We start from the raw sequence: 15,556 nt of genomic DNA on the forward strand, positions 1-15,556 counted from the left end.
TTCTAACATTAACATTAAAGTTTTGTCAAACAAGTCATTCTAAACATAAATTTATTGTGATTAATTTCAATTTAATAATTTTTTATTTGCATTATTTTGATGACTATGATTATTAGTGAAATAAATTTAACAAAAGAAAAATCTATTTAGAATGTACAGATTTTTTTATTAAATACAAAATTATGAAATAATCATTTCTAAAAATCTAATGAAACTAACAAATGAAAAGAAAGTTTTAAATGAATAATTAACAGAATATATGTAAAAACTGCTTTGAAAGATATCTGTAAGTAAACATTTTGAAATAATTTCAAAATAAATTAGGAAGTTTATTTAATACACAAAAACTTTTCCATAAATAAATATATATGAATTTAAATGTTATATTTTAAAATATATCTAAATGAAACATCCTTTTTTTAAAAAAAAAAGAAAAGAAAGGAAAAAAAAACAATTTAAATTAAGTTTATAGGAAATGCCTAACAGAAACAACAAATAAAATATTGAAAATTATGAAATAAAGCTTAAAATACAGTTTATGATTGTTAATTTTTAAATTATATTTATCAAAATATGATACCAGTAAAATTTTTTGGTTATTTGAACTTATATAAAACAATAACTTAAGTTTCAAAATCAATTTGTACTTTCCTGAAAATTTTCAGATTTCATTTACAATGTTCACAATTAGAAGAACGCTAAGAAATTAATTTAAAATAGTATAAATTTTTAAAAGAGATATTAATTAAGAACTGTCAATTTTTAAAATTTTAATATTAAATGTAAAAATACTCAAAATATTTTATATGTATAGCAAAAAGCATTCACATAGTTTCAACAATTTTTTAATGTGATCCAAAAAACTAATTAATATAACTTACAAAACTAACAGTTGACTGTTAGATTCAATTGTTTCTTAGAAAAATGTTGCAAAACAAAATTAAATTTAAAAAACTGATAATTACAAGTTCAAAAAAATTTATATAATTTACCAAAATAATGAAACAGAACTTAATTTTCTGTTAACATTTTCAATATATCAAAGTACATTAAATTAAACAGAACTATAATTGAGTTAGAGGAAGACATGCTATCAATTTTGTTTCTTATAAATAACTTTTTTTAAAGAAAGTTTAAGAAATTTCATATTGTTTTGCCCTTACAGATTTTGATTGAAAAGAAAAAGTTAGCAGCAGCATTTGATAAAGCTTCACAATTATTTAAAATTAATTTTATAATTACTTTCTTTGACATCCTAACTTTATAACTTTTTTACTGAAGATATTTGTGTATTGTGCAATATTCTAGCTATGTAATATTCTTGAAGTTTGAATGATTTAAGTGCTAAGTAGAAAGTAAATATGCTAAATATGCTAAAGATCTAGTTACAACTGAATTTTTAGTAATTTCTAATTTTTATTTGAAATTTTAAAATTCCATCTGCTAAAGATATATAAAAAAATATTATTATAAATTACGTTTTAGTCGTTAATTTATTCATTATTGCTAATTTAATCAAAAATTGTCAAATAAGTTCTATGAAATTATAACTTTTTTAAAAACTTTATTGGTACAATATGATATTAATTATATCAGATGATAACTTAATTAATTTGACTAGATTACTAAAAAAAAAAGGCTATAGATTTACACTTTTTAAATGCAAATGAATGCATCCAAAATAAATAAATAAATGATGGAAAATAGAAAGCTAACATTCTATTGAAATAAATAAATAAAAAAAAATAATGTAAATTATTATTTAGTCAAATTCTATAAAATAATAAATTAACTTAATAAGTGCAAGCACATTTTACTGTCAATACTTTTCACAATTTATTTATGCCAAGCATTTGTAGGGGAAGACTTGACTGGTTACATTAAATGCAGGACTGATTGAAACCTAAATATAAGTTATTGATTATAATTAATTAATTTTAACTCCATACAAAATAATTTAAGGAATATTTAAATTAAAAAACCATGTTTACATTACATTGAAAATAATAAAATTTTACTAAATTAATTAATATTCCATATAACCATTTTAATATAAATTTCAATCACTAAAAATTTAATTATATGAAATGCTTTCAATTTTTAAATAAAATATGAATTTTAAATGGAATAATTTAATGTATGTGAACATGATTTTTAAACTGTAATTATTTTAGTTTATACAGAAAATGACAAATGAATTAATAGATATTATTATTGGCAAACTTTGTATGATGGGTAAGTACTTTTTAAAAGAAATCTCAATCTTTTGTTAAATGTCTAATATTTTAATAGGTTATTTTAATTCAAAAAATTCATGTAATATGTAAATAATCATATAACAAGTGCTTTTATAATTAAGATGTTTTAAGTTTGAAGTTCTTAAATTTATATAACAAGAAATATCTATCAATGCTTAAAGTTTTTATACATAAATCCTCAATTAGTGTAATTCATTTTTATATACAAATATTTAAATGTAAGCTTTTTATTTATCAAATTAAAAGTCCTTGAATAAAGAATTTTACATACAATTTCATACATCAAGAAAACACATTTAAAATAATTCCAATTTTCATGTAAATGACTGTTCAAATAGAAAATATTAAATTTTTAAATTTACAACAGTATCAAATACCTTTCACCATTTTAACTTCATAATGACTTGCAGCAAGACACCAAAATATAGAATTCCTTTAGATGTGTTTTCAATTTATTTACAGTAGAAATCATATATTTCTTCCTATAAATTCATACGTTCAATTTTATCTGAAATATAATAAGCAATGAAATTGATTTTTTATTTTATTTTTTCACTTCTCAAAGCTGACCAAAACTTATCACTGTAGTCATTAACATTCTGCAATGTTATTTGCAAATAGTCTTGAATCAAGCTGAATATGAATTTTTGGTTGAGAAGCAGTTCCATTTGGCATTCCTGGGGGTGGTGGTGCTGGCTGCCTTCTATGACTCTGAGCTTCTAAAAATTAAAGTAAATGTTATTGTTTTTATATTTGCTAAAATCCTAATAAAAGTCACAAATCAATTTTATTCTTTACAGTTCTTTATTACTGATATTTTTCTATAATTTGATCTTCATAGAGTAGTGAATTAACTAAGGTTTGGCATTACTTTATGTATATATTATCATGTATACATAAAATAATGCTATGTATTCAGGATATTTATAATTAAAAAGTCAGTGTTCAGCATTCTTTGTATAAAGAACTATTGGACACATCTCAAACAAATTTAGTTTATATATTGTTCTAAATATGTGATTATGATTTTTGAAGAACTTTTTAAAATTTAGCCATTAGGATGAAATTTGGTACTGCTGTCCTCTTAATATGCATATTTTGTATGCTTTCTAACAAATTTTGAGAACAGTCATAAAATGATCTTTACAATTTCCTGACAGGTAAACAGTCATGTTGTTCACTTCCTTGATCATACAACCTTTCTATCAATAAAACAAAAATGCCACTAGAAACAGCATCCGTTCATCTTTCCATTTCAATTTCCATTATACATCAGTTCCAAATTTTTCCATAGTAGCTAAATTTTGAAATAAATTTTTTTAATGAAATTCAAAACTACCTACTCAAGATAATATATATATATCAAATTTGGTTAAGACTTCCCGACAGTTATTTCTACATAGAACTCTGAATACCTACTCTTCAATTACAATCACTCTGTACACAAGACAACAAAACAATTATAATTTTTAGAAGAATCTAAACACGTGTGTCTAAAAGTTGAATTTTTTCCCTGTTTTAAACTTTTATTAGATGGAAAAATAGTTAATATTCTACAATTAAATTCAATATGTTCTGATAGATTGCCATATAGATAATATTTTAAATTATGTAATATTCAATACAGAGAGTACATACATATAATTTGTTTCAAATAAGTTGGCACCTAATGTAAACAAAAGCACTTGTCACTTTGCTTTTTGATTGTCTAATTTAAATGTCAGCTAAAGTGCAATTGATTCTCTGCAAAACACAGATCCAAATAATTCTGTTCCAAAGTACAGGATAAAGGAATATTTGTTAAATAAATAAATTTTATTTGCCTAAAAAGTCATAAATTTTATTTAGAATTTAGTATGACAACCTGACACAAATTTAACTATTTTTTTCATCAACTATAAAAAACATGTTCTTTCATCCAGGATATTTTTTTATAAATAAAAGTCACTAATTTCAAGTAAACAATAAAATGTAATCATCATTGAAATAACATTTATTTTCTTAAAAAAACAGCATATCAAACAGTGGTTACAGATAGCCACAAAAGAAAAAATTTTCTGATTAAATGAATAAAAGTATAGAAAGCAACAAAGATTGTTATACTATTGTACAAAAACTGGATAACACTTTTTGAAGCTTTGTTTCTCAAATTTTTATCTATTGTTAATGATTAAACACCAGTAAAAGTTATTATGTATAATTTTATAATTTTTACAACAATGTCTTTGACCCAGGCAGCCAGTAATCATCTGTGATATAAATTTTTAGCATTTGTCAAATTTTATTTTACAATTATTTTGAACTTTTTCCAAGATTTAGAGATGCCTCTTTTCAATATTTCATAAATTAGCATTGTCTAAAAATTTTAAATTATTATTTTTGATGTCTAATTAAACTCAAAAACATAGTTTTGTTTAACATAATGAAGGCAGATTAAAGAGACCCAATCAGACTGCTTTAACAGTGTGATACCAAAATCACTCAATCAGCAGTTTGCTTTCATTAGATGAGAACTTATTTGAAACGTACAGGGTGGTTATAAATTTGCCCTACTCAGAAGTGTCTAGAACCCGTTCTCATGGACATATTTTGATGAAACTTGGTATATATGTTATATGGACCATGGGGAATTGTAAGGCATTTTGATCATGTAATTGATGCAAATGGATTGCACATTGAACAAATGTTGTGAATAAAAACCTTTTGCGTGTTTCCATTTTTTGTTTCTTGTTCTTTGTGTACCATTTTTTCACCTAGTGGTAAAAATTTGAACTAAATATTTTTTTTGCATTTTCCTTTTCTCGATAGTCCATATAACATATATAACAAATTTCATCAAAATACATCCATGAGAACGAGCTCTAGACAAGTCTGAGTAGGGCAACTTTATAACCCCTGTATAATAGTATTTTTCTTCTATGTAACTTATAAGATTAACATTTTAGATAAATTAACCTTACCTTTACTAGGATATAATTTGGGTCGACTAGTGAAGATATCAGGTGGTGTTAATTCTTGAAAGGCATGAAATCTATCCTTAAATTTTGACTCAAAGTTTCCTGTAAAATTTTTAACACATATTTATTAAAAATAATGAAAATAAGAATTAAATTCTCACTGCTAAATTTTATATCAAAATGAAAGCACAGAGAGTGTTAGAAAAGTATAATGAAATAAATAAAGTTAAATTTACTACTGAAAGATTATTACTTAATTTAACTTCGAGCTTCTTATAAATACTAAACTATTACATATTTACAATATAAAGCTTCCAATTAAATATAACAATGTCATTACGTGTTATTCAGATTTGAAGAAAGTCCCAAAAACATTCAAACTAAAAGATACTCTTTTAAACAGCCTTGAAAAATGATTTAAACTTGTGAAATTTTTCTCATAGTTTTGCTTCTTTCAATTTTAAAAATATTCCTGTTTTCAAGACTATCTTGCAGACTTAATCAGAAAGAGGAAGTTTACTCTTAAAGAAATTTTAGTGTTTTAAAATTATCTCTACAAGTTCCTATTTCTTGAAAATATAATTTCTGATTTAGATAGAACTTCATACTTTGAAAAATTATGCCATCCATAGTCCACTTTACAAGGATTCTGTCCACATGTCCATTTTTTTCGGTGATGACTCCAATTTCTGTTTATTGCTTTTTGGATAGTTTTTTCATATATACAAATCCACTAATCCTTTTTTTTTTCTTGTTGAAAGAAAGCAAAATAAAAAATATACACAATACTTGAACATTTCTTAGGCAGAGGAATAATGTTTATGAAAAAGTGTTTATGCAGACACACAAAAAGAATTGGTGACCCCATTAGGAAACCCAACCCTATATTTAGGGAATCACTGTTCTACACTACACTGTATTAGTATAATGAGTGTAAGATGGTCAAAAGTACAAAACAGATGTGATAAAATAATCTTATTTCATGTTTAACAATTTATTTTAACATTTTTGTACACCTTGAACTAGAGAATTCTATTAAAATTGTCAAAACCATTATATTTCAATTGAAATTTTGGCTGTCAGCTTTTTTATTTTGCAATAATGACAGCTCTTTACAAAATCATAGGTTGTGAGCTCTGCAGATGGTATATTGGAAGTATGTGCAAGAGGTTTATGCACAGATTGAAAGAACATAGGAAAGTTATGTAAAGAGTAGATTCTGCCCCACCCTGTATAATGTGAAACTTGACTTCCAGAATTCAGAGTTTGAACTGAATATACCTGAACATAACACCTACCAAGACAAACTTAGAAGAACTCCTATATAAAATGAGATACTTGAATAATTAAAAGAATTTTTACTTTTATATTCTCATATCTTCAGTGACAAACCTGGATTGACTAACTTAATTGAACATAAAATAAAAATGGAGGAAGTCCCACTTGTATCAAGTTGACCATATAGACTCTCCAGTAAAACAAAAGGAAATGCAACAGCAAATTGCTAAGATGATTGCAGACAGTATTGCATGCCCAAGTATGTCTCCTTGGGCCTCTCCTGTAGTAATGGTCAAGAAAAAGACCAGAAATTGGAGACTCTTTACCTTTCTATAGTTGACACACAATGTTACCATATCTGACAAATTTCCAATATCAATTATTTTAGACTTGTTGAATGCTTTGAATGACTCAAAATATATAACTAACTTGGATTTGTTATCTGGGTACTGGCAAGTGACAATAAAGATGACTGACCTAAGACTAGTTTCATAACTAACTTTTGATAATGCCGTTTGGCTTGAAGAATGCAACTGTGATCTTCCAAAGACTTATGAACAAAGTTCTACATAGAATTAAAGATTCATTTTGTGAAGTCTATCTTGATGTCATCATCATATTTTCAGATCATCTCTCATACTTAGAGGAAGTATTCTAAAGACTAGCGGAGACAGGACTAACAGCGAAATTAACAAATAGCCACTTTTGTTGAGACAAAGTTAAATTTCTTGGATACAGGGTTAACCATGAGGGACTAGCAACTGAACATACCAAGATCCAGGCCATTTAAGAATTCCTCAAACCATGGAATTCTAAAGAACTCAGTACATTCCTCAGAATGTGTAGTTGAATAACTGATTTATTCCAAATTATGCAACTATCACTGAACCATTATATCAACTTAGATGAAAAACGATTAAGAGGAACCATACTCCAGATTGTGAGCATGCATTTTTAACACTTAAAAATAAAATATACCCTAAATTTTAATATAAAAAAGCAAATTCTGAAAGCAATAAAAATCCATTGATTTAGAGTAAAATACTCTAAATTTGCAACTGTGTCACTACTATGCAGATAAATGCAAAGTGATTTTCCTTACTGTATAAATGAAAAAATCATGTAACCTGATCATTGACATAGCAGTGCAATGTGAAACAAGCTGGCACATATAAGAGCCTGCTCTTATACAGAAGGTATGCTCTTATAAGCAAAGTAAAACATGTTTCATAAATATAAAAAGAAGTTATTTTCACATATGAGCCACTCACTTGCCAAATCAATTAACTCCATAAAACAAAAAGTATAAAAATTAATAATATAAATTATTTTTTAAAATTTCTTTTAAACTTTAAATTTAAATAAACATTGTAGAATGTATTTTTATATACCATTATATTAAAGCATAGTTTTAATGTAACAATATATAAAATTAGTTATGCAAAAAATGTAAAAATAACAACGATTACCTTAAGGATTTACAAGTGGAGTTAATCAATTTGGCCTGTGAACAGCTCATATAAGAGTGAGCTCTTATATGCACAAGAATATATTAACTTGCTGCAATACATCTTGATCTTTCAAATGCACTTGTGAATTCAATCTTTTACTTCATTGAGATGAATTAATCACACAATATTTAGCACTTTGTTTCACATAATCCCACAAAAAATAATATGGTACAGTCAGGTTTTGCAAACAGCCAGACCAGTTGTTGTTTTCAAAGTAAAAAAATGATCCTTCACGGAAACATGAGATAGCAGCAGTTACTCCGTCCTGCTGAAATCATATATGACAAGGATTAATCTTAAATGTTTCCAATGTAACTGTTTCTATATGTTTCTAACTGAGCACTTCATGTTGGAAACTCATAGTGCTCAGCACAATGCTTTTCATCCTCAAAAATTATGAGCCAGATGAAATGGTGCTTCCCCATGTCACAACATTCATAATGTTTTTAACAACTCTCAGTACCTTTTGGAGTTAATCATTACACAACTGAAGTCACTGTCTTTTGTCCTGTTTAAGCTCCTGGCACACTTGGATACTGTATGGATCATAATGAAGATCTTTATGCAAAATATTAAGTTCTTTCTTCTTCTTTTATCCCTACCTGGCATTTGGTTGCGGGTGTCCGCGCAACCAGTATGCTGCTGTGGGTGCCGCAGGAAGTCGAGCTTTCTCCACAATGCCCCTCTAATGCCCCCGATCCATGGGCGCTGCTTTTGCCTGGTTCAAATCAAGCCGTTGGTTCTTGAGGTCCTCCTCAACGTGTTTGGTCCACGTTTTCTTAGGTGCGGAGTGTTGGATTTTCCACAGAGTAGGTCGCTGACGGAAGAGCAATTGGTGGGGAATTCGGTTAATATCCATTTGGCACACATGGCCAAACCATCTCAGCTGTCGCTGTTGAATTTGTGTCTTAACAGATGGCTGTTGTTGGCATCTGGCCCGTACGGCATTGTTGGTGATACGATCCCAAAGGGAGATACCAAGAATCTGTCTCAAGCATTTCAGTTGAAAGGTCTCAAGTTTGTCCAAGTCTGTCTTAAGCAGGGTCCAAGTTTCTGACCCATAGAGAAGGATCGGTATGACTAGTGTACGGAACAGGCGGATCTTGGTCATCAAAGAGATGTTATTCTTTTTCCATACACACCATTTAAGTGAGGCAAATGCATGGGCTGCCTGTCCAATACGGGCATGAGTTTCTTTTGACAATGCCACTTTCTTCTCCTGGATCAGTGACCCAAGGTATTTGAACTCTTGTACCTGCCCGATTTGGACTCCATAAAGGTAAACAGTTGCCCGCGATCCATCCGTTGTAAGCACTTTGGTTTTGTCCACATTTATTTTAAGGCCATATGACTGAGCGGTAGTAGCTATATCATAAAGCGTGTCTGTGGCCACTGCATCGTTGTCAGCGAAGACGGCACTGTCGTCGGCAAACATTAGATCAGTTAGAAAGTGGCCATCCCCAAACTGGACCCCACGTTTCCCATCAAATGTCTTCCTCATAATCAATAATATTAAGTTACACCTTTCACACTATTTTCAGCAGAAACTGTTTAATACAATTAATGAAATTAACGTGAACTGCTTCAGATTTTAGCATTCAGAAATAGAATATCTCAATAGAATACAAAATTTGGAACATTGCCAACATTCTTTTGACATCATTATTTTCAACGTACAGTAAAACCTTGTTATTTCAATATTAGATAATTCAAAGTCAAATCTAGTCCCTAGCTAAGAGAATAGGATTTTGCATATATTTTAGTTCGGATAATTCAAAACACACATACAATGAAATTTGAAGTCATTATCTGGTCTGGCGACCCAAAAAATATCGTTTAATTCAAATCTTCTATCATATTAAGTGTTTATAAGAAAGTTTCCACACCCAAATGGTAGTTTCAATTTCACCACTGTTGATTTATTGGACATCAGTTCAAGATCATTCGGACATTGTACATGTTGCCAATTAAGACAGAACTTTTTTTATTTTTATGAAAGAAATCTGTTTGGCATTTAATTATTTTGGACATTTTTGCAAGAATCTATTTTTTCAAAAATCCCAAAGTCCATTAAACATGTGTGTATTCACTATAGAATGCATACTTATAGCTTTAACAATTAATAGAGCTTGTTTTCATCAGATCACATGATTTTCGCAATCTCAAACTCAAGACAGGGAATTTGTCATAGAACTAGCCATTGATCCTCTAGACTAAATTTGTGGTAATTTTTTTTGAAGCACTTAAGCTTCTTTCATGTATTAGTTTCAGGGCTTGCTTTGAATGCAATTTGGTTACGTTTTCATTAAGTATATGCCAATTGACAGTTTTTTTAAATAGCTTAAATTACTAAGTAATAACTCGTAACATCAATGCACTTGTAAACAAACAAGCGAAATTATATAATATAATGTCATAATTTTATTTAAGAATTACAAAAATAACTTTGATTTGAAAAAAGTTCAAATAATTCAGTGTTTTTTAGTCCCTTGAGTTTCAAAATAACAAGGTTTTACTGTATATTTCTTATAAACCTTAACTGATGTACAGGATTTAACATTGCAATTGAATAAAAAGTTTTGTATTCATGGTTAAAATAAAACAAATAAATAGAATAAAATAACAAAGCAAGTATATATTTAATAATGGTCCCAAATAAATAGAGGTAAACAGAAATGGATAGATAACCTCATTGTTTTAAGGATTATCCAGTAGCAACTGCCATGCTATCATTATGGAGTTGGTATCTTTGCTGTAAATGCAATTCTCAAGGGTTTTGACAAATATGTCCAATGCCTCCAAAGTTCTAAATTTGCAGTTATTGTATTTGTGTTTTATCATTTTGGTTTCATCCCATTTTGTTATTATACCTGATTTTCTTGCATACTGCAGGTTTGATAGAAGGCTTACAAACAGGCTAAACAAATTAATCATTGACATAAAGGATAGCAGAGCACAAAAATGATACTAGTAGCAATAAGCTCTACTTATGCTATATACTGAAGACTGGAAGTACTATGAAATGAAGCATCCGTAATATGTCCCACTAGATAGTGGCTTTTAAAAGCCTTTAGAGCAGCTAGAAATTTATTTTTCTCATAGAATAGGCAGATGTATTATCTTTAAAAATAAAATCATCATCTCTGTAGCATGAAAGTCTGTTTTTGAGCAATAGTTCACATTAGGACTCTGTTTTTTCTTATATTATTTTGTTTTATTTTTACTAGATCTTTTATGGTTGTGTGGTGTTTGCTCATTTATTTTGGTACCTTTATATTTTCATTCTTTATTCCCATCATCTGTTTTTTGTACACTGATTGACATCTTTAAAACAGTGAATGAAGTTATTTGAAAATTTGAACTCTGCAACAATTTCTCGCTTTTTTGTTTTGAACATCTTTAATTTTGCAAATAGTTTTTATTCTACTGGAAAAATGGATGCTCAAAAATCAAAATTTATGCATCTTATTTGAAATGTTGCCTGAAGATAGCCTCAAAAAAGCTGAAAATGTTAATGTTTCTCAACTTTGTTTGTTGAAGTCATAAGATTAGTGTGATCTATTTAGTTGTCACCTTCAGTTTCAAGCCATATAATTTATGGCAATTGTTTTTAGGTACTTTGCAGAATATAGTGAAAATTTTAGCCTATCTATATGGAAATATGGATGTTATCTTTTCCAGCCCAGTTAAGCAAGTGTATTAATCACAACAAAGAACAAATATTAAGTTGTAATTAACATACTTGCTTAACCTGGCTGGAATTAATCTGTATGAAATAAAATATATTTATGCTTTTCTCTGAAACATTCTTTTTATTTAAAAAACATCAGGTGTTTCTGATGTGCCCTGCATTAATTAAAGTGATATTTAAATAAAAGTTAGATTATTATTATTAAATATCTTCAAATTTGATTAATACTGGCATAATATTGTCAACTAATAAAAGAAATGAAATTGCTTTTTCTGAAAGTGAAAGTTTATTAGTGTACAAAGAAATATTTTTGGCCTACCTTAGCAAATATCATCTTATATATATATGTATATAAAAATAAAATAGTCATTACAAACTGGGCAACTGAGCATTACTACTTAAATTATAAACTGATAAATAACACAAAAACAGTATTTACACTTAAAATTAAAATAAAAGTAACAATAAGATCTTTTAAATAAAATATGATGATAAAACATGTTAAACAAATTTAAAAGTGCTAATTAATAATGGATAGATATAAAAGCAATAGTTAATAAAGGTAAGGCATTAAAAGGAATGTTTATGATGATGATGTAATACAGCCCCATTAATTCGACAATTGTTTGGTTTTAATATATAACTATTGGGTTTGGATAATTTCATTTGATGATAAAATATTTAAATTATTTAAATGTAGAAATGCAGTGTTCACTGAAACTGGAAAACATTATTATTAAATAACTTTCAAGTTAAAACATAATAGTAAAATAAATTTTTGCATAATGTTTTCTGGACAGTAATTAGATGAATGAAACAGAATTTCAGCAATCTATTGAATGGTCTGGCTATTATAGTCTGTCAATTTTTATCATATAAGGAAGCTTATTTTTTGTTTGAACAAGTTTGCTGCTAAGGAGAACAATTTTTTTTAATATCACATCACTTCATTTTTCCTGTTTTATTTATTTATCAAATGTAATAATAATAATCCTTTTTACTAAATTTTTCTACTTTGTGAATTTGTGATAGAATTTTCACATAAGCTTTTCCAGTGGCAAATAAAACTATTCAAAGCAACAAGTTTCTGAAGATAAGAGAACAGATTTTATTTCAAGTCTATATCAATGGACATACAGTGGAACCTTGCTTAACGAGCACCTCTCATAACGATCAAAACAAATTGCAAAAAAATGACTCACTTAATGAGCAACGTTTCACATAACGAGTGACGAGGAGAGGGGAAGTCCTGGATTGTATGCATGCTACATCAGTCTGTGTTTACCACTTGTTCCACTAACATCTTAGTGTCACTTGTTATCACACATTTTTCCAAACTTGTGTTCACACATATTACTTATAAACATCAACAACCATAGCCCGTTATTGAATAAACACACCAAACAGTATGCCAAATTCTTGGACTATGTAAAGGCTATAATTAAATATTAGAAATTGATTAATTTGACTAGAGGTAGGCAGTTATGCTGCCATCTTGTAAATTTAATGACCAATTCCAAATTATATTTTAGAAATGTCTAAATTAAAAATTAATTATTTATAATTATTAAATTTAATATGAGATGGAAGCATAACTGCCTACCTCTAGTCAAATTAATTAATTTCTAATATTTAATTATAGGCTTTACATAGCCCAAAAATTTGGCATATTGTTTGGCTGTTTATGAGATATTTTTTTGATTTTCTGCAAATCGAATTCGCATTCCAGGTTGGTTCATTCTGCACTAGAAAAAAAGATGATGATTCATGCTCCTTAACAACGTACCTTGTATAATTTTAACATTATGTGTAACATTTAATAATAAACATTACACACAAAATATTTGAGTATTTTTTTTTTTTTGGCATGGAACACATTATTGTATTTTACATTAATTTATATGAGAAAAATTGTTTCGTTTAATGAGTGTTTCGTGTTATGAGTAAGATTCTGGAAAGAATTATGCTCATTAAGTGAGGTTCCATTGTAATTAGTTATTTGTAAGAGTCAAGTCCAAATGTTATTTTTTGTTTCAATTATAGTTATTATTTAGTCTGGCAACATTTTATTTTGATTAAAAAACAAAAACTTCAACTTCCAGTTCTAAATTCAAAAAGACAAAATGTTACATGCATGACTCACTTGTGAGAAACGTCATCACCAATCTAAAGCAGTATCTCAGGTTAAGAGATCTCCAAAAGGGAGTTAAAGAGTAATCTCTTAATCCTATTGCTATTGATTTTTAAAAATTGGCAAATAAATTTATGGAAACATTGGACTAACTTCTGTCAAATAGCAAGTAATTGTTAGCAAGTACGTATGTATGAAAATAGGTAAAGTGGCACATGTTAATGTGATGTCACACTCAGGATGTATAAAGTAATGGTAAAGCTGAAGATAGATAAGGTAAAGCTACAAGGGCAAGTGAAGGTAATACTTTTGAGTGTGAGGTCTAGTAAGTAAACTGATTGGATCCTTTTGGCATTCCTGGTGTGACAGCTGGTTTAGGTTCTAAGAGTTTAGTGAGTGATTCAATTCAATTAAGTGATTCAGTTTTTGTGGAGATTTAAGGGTTAGATTTAAGTTTGCCAGTTGTCAGGAAAGTTTTGTAAATACTAGTTTTGATTTGGACTAATTATAGTTCTTAGTTCTGTTTTTTACTTAGTGGCTTTGTGATTTTATTAAATGACTAACTTAGTTCCATGTTAACTAGCATTGTCTTATGACTGTATCCAGTATTTGTAAATAGTCATTTTCATGTAATAAATACTTTTACTTGTGCTTTTTTTTTTTTTTAAAGAATTGTTATTTTCTGATTTTCTTTTTTCAGACAAGAAAACTGGTCATTTCTTCTTGCCCACATCTTAAATCCAGGCATGGCTATTGTTCAAATCCATTTATTTAACACCATTCGCTGGGTTTACTTCCAGCTAGACTAAACAGTAAATTACATCTCCACTCCGTCATTAGATGATATGGGCATTAAAATTATTTTCTATTTAATGTTTTTCTAGGTTTATTTTAATATTTATTATTATAAATATATTATTATATTATTATTATTATTCAATAAATAATACAGTATGAAGTGATATGATAAAAAATTTGTCATTCAATAATTATATCTTAGGACATAAAATTCAGGATTCGTTCTACATATTTCTTTAATCTTTGTTTCACTTATTTCATAATTACAGTAGAGCGTCGTTTATCCAAAAGCCAGTTAACCGAAACGTTGGTTAACCAAAAGCTTTCCAGTTAGACTGTGTCATGCTGAATCAAACGTTTTTTATACTAGATTAACTTCTAAAGTATAATTTTTTTGTTTTTATATTTTTCAATATATTCATTTCATTTGTACAAAATAAAGAAATAATTTTTAACAATACAATAGCCTCGATTATTATTATAAAAATTTTTGTTAGGCTTAAAATCAACAAAAATTCAACACAAAGCAACACGCAACGGAGAAAAATTTCAACATCGGATAGGTTAATATATTTTTTCGTACATAATCGGTTATCCGGAAAAAATCTGTTATCCGAACAACCCCAGTCCCCAAATGATTCGGATAAATGACACTCCACTGTACATCTACAATAAAAAGTGTAATAGAAAAATAGCATTTTAATATTTAATATGGTACTTTCTGAAGTGCATACTAATAAGCACCAATGGTTGCTCTGGAGGCATAGTGTAATGTGAAGCAAAATATGTTAAGGTTTCCTTGTTCTAGCAATTTTCTGCAGAGTATAAACATGAAAATACAGTAACAAATTTGTAACAAATAAATACAGTAGAGTCAGAACATTCAGTAGTTTTCTGTGTTCGGAATGTCAGAATTCGAAGAAGCAGTATTT

At 28.0% G+C, this 15,556-nt stretch overlaps 1 protein-coding gene across 1 annotated transcript in view; it reads right to left on the reverse strand.

Moving 5' to 3' along the window:
• Positions 1–904: 904 nt before the first annotated feature.
• LOC136968420 (WAS/WASL-interacting protein family member 2-like) overlaps positions 905–15,556 on the reverse strand; it is a 35,525-nt gene continuing 20,873 nt past the window's right edge. The window contains 2 exon segments of the mRNA XM_067262442.1: positions 905–2,977; positions 5,219–5,317. Of these exon segments, the coding sequence (XP_067118543.1) occupies positions 2,850–2,977; positions 5,219–5,317 (227 nt within the window). The 3' untranslated portion in view covers positions 905–2,849.

The sequence above is a fragment of the Centruroides vittatus genome, unplaced genomic scaffold, assembly GCF_030686945.1.
Source record: "Centruroides vittatus isolate TY-2023 unplaced genomic scaffold, ASM3068694v2 contig_1476, whole genome shotgun sequence".
Taxonomy (NCBI): domain Eukaryota; kingdom Metazoa; phylum Arthropoda; class Arachnida; order Scorpiones; family Buthidae; genus Centruroides; species Centruroides vittatus.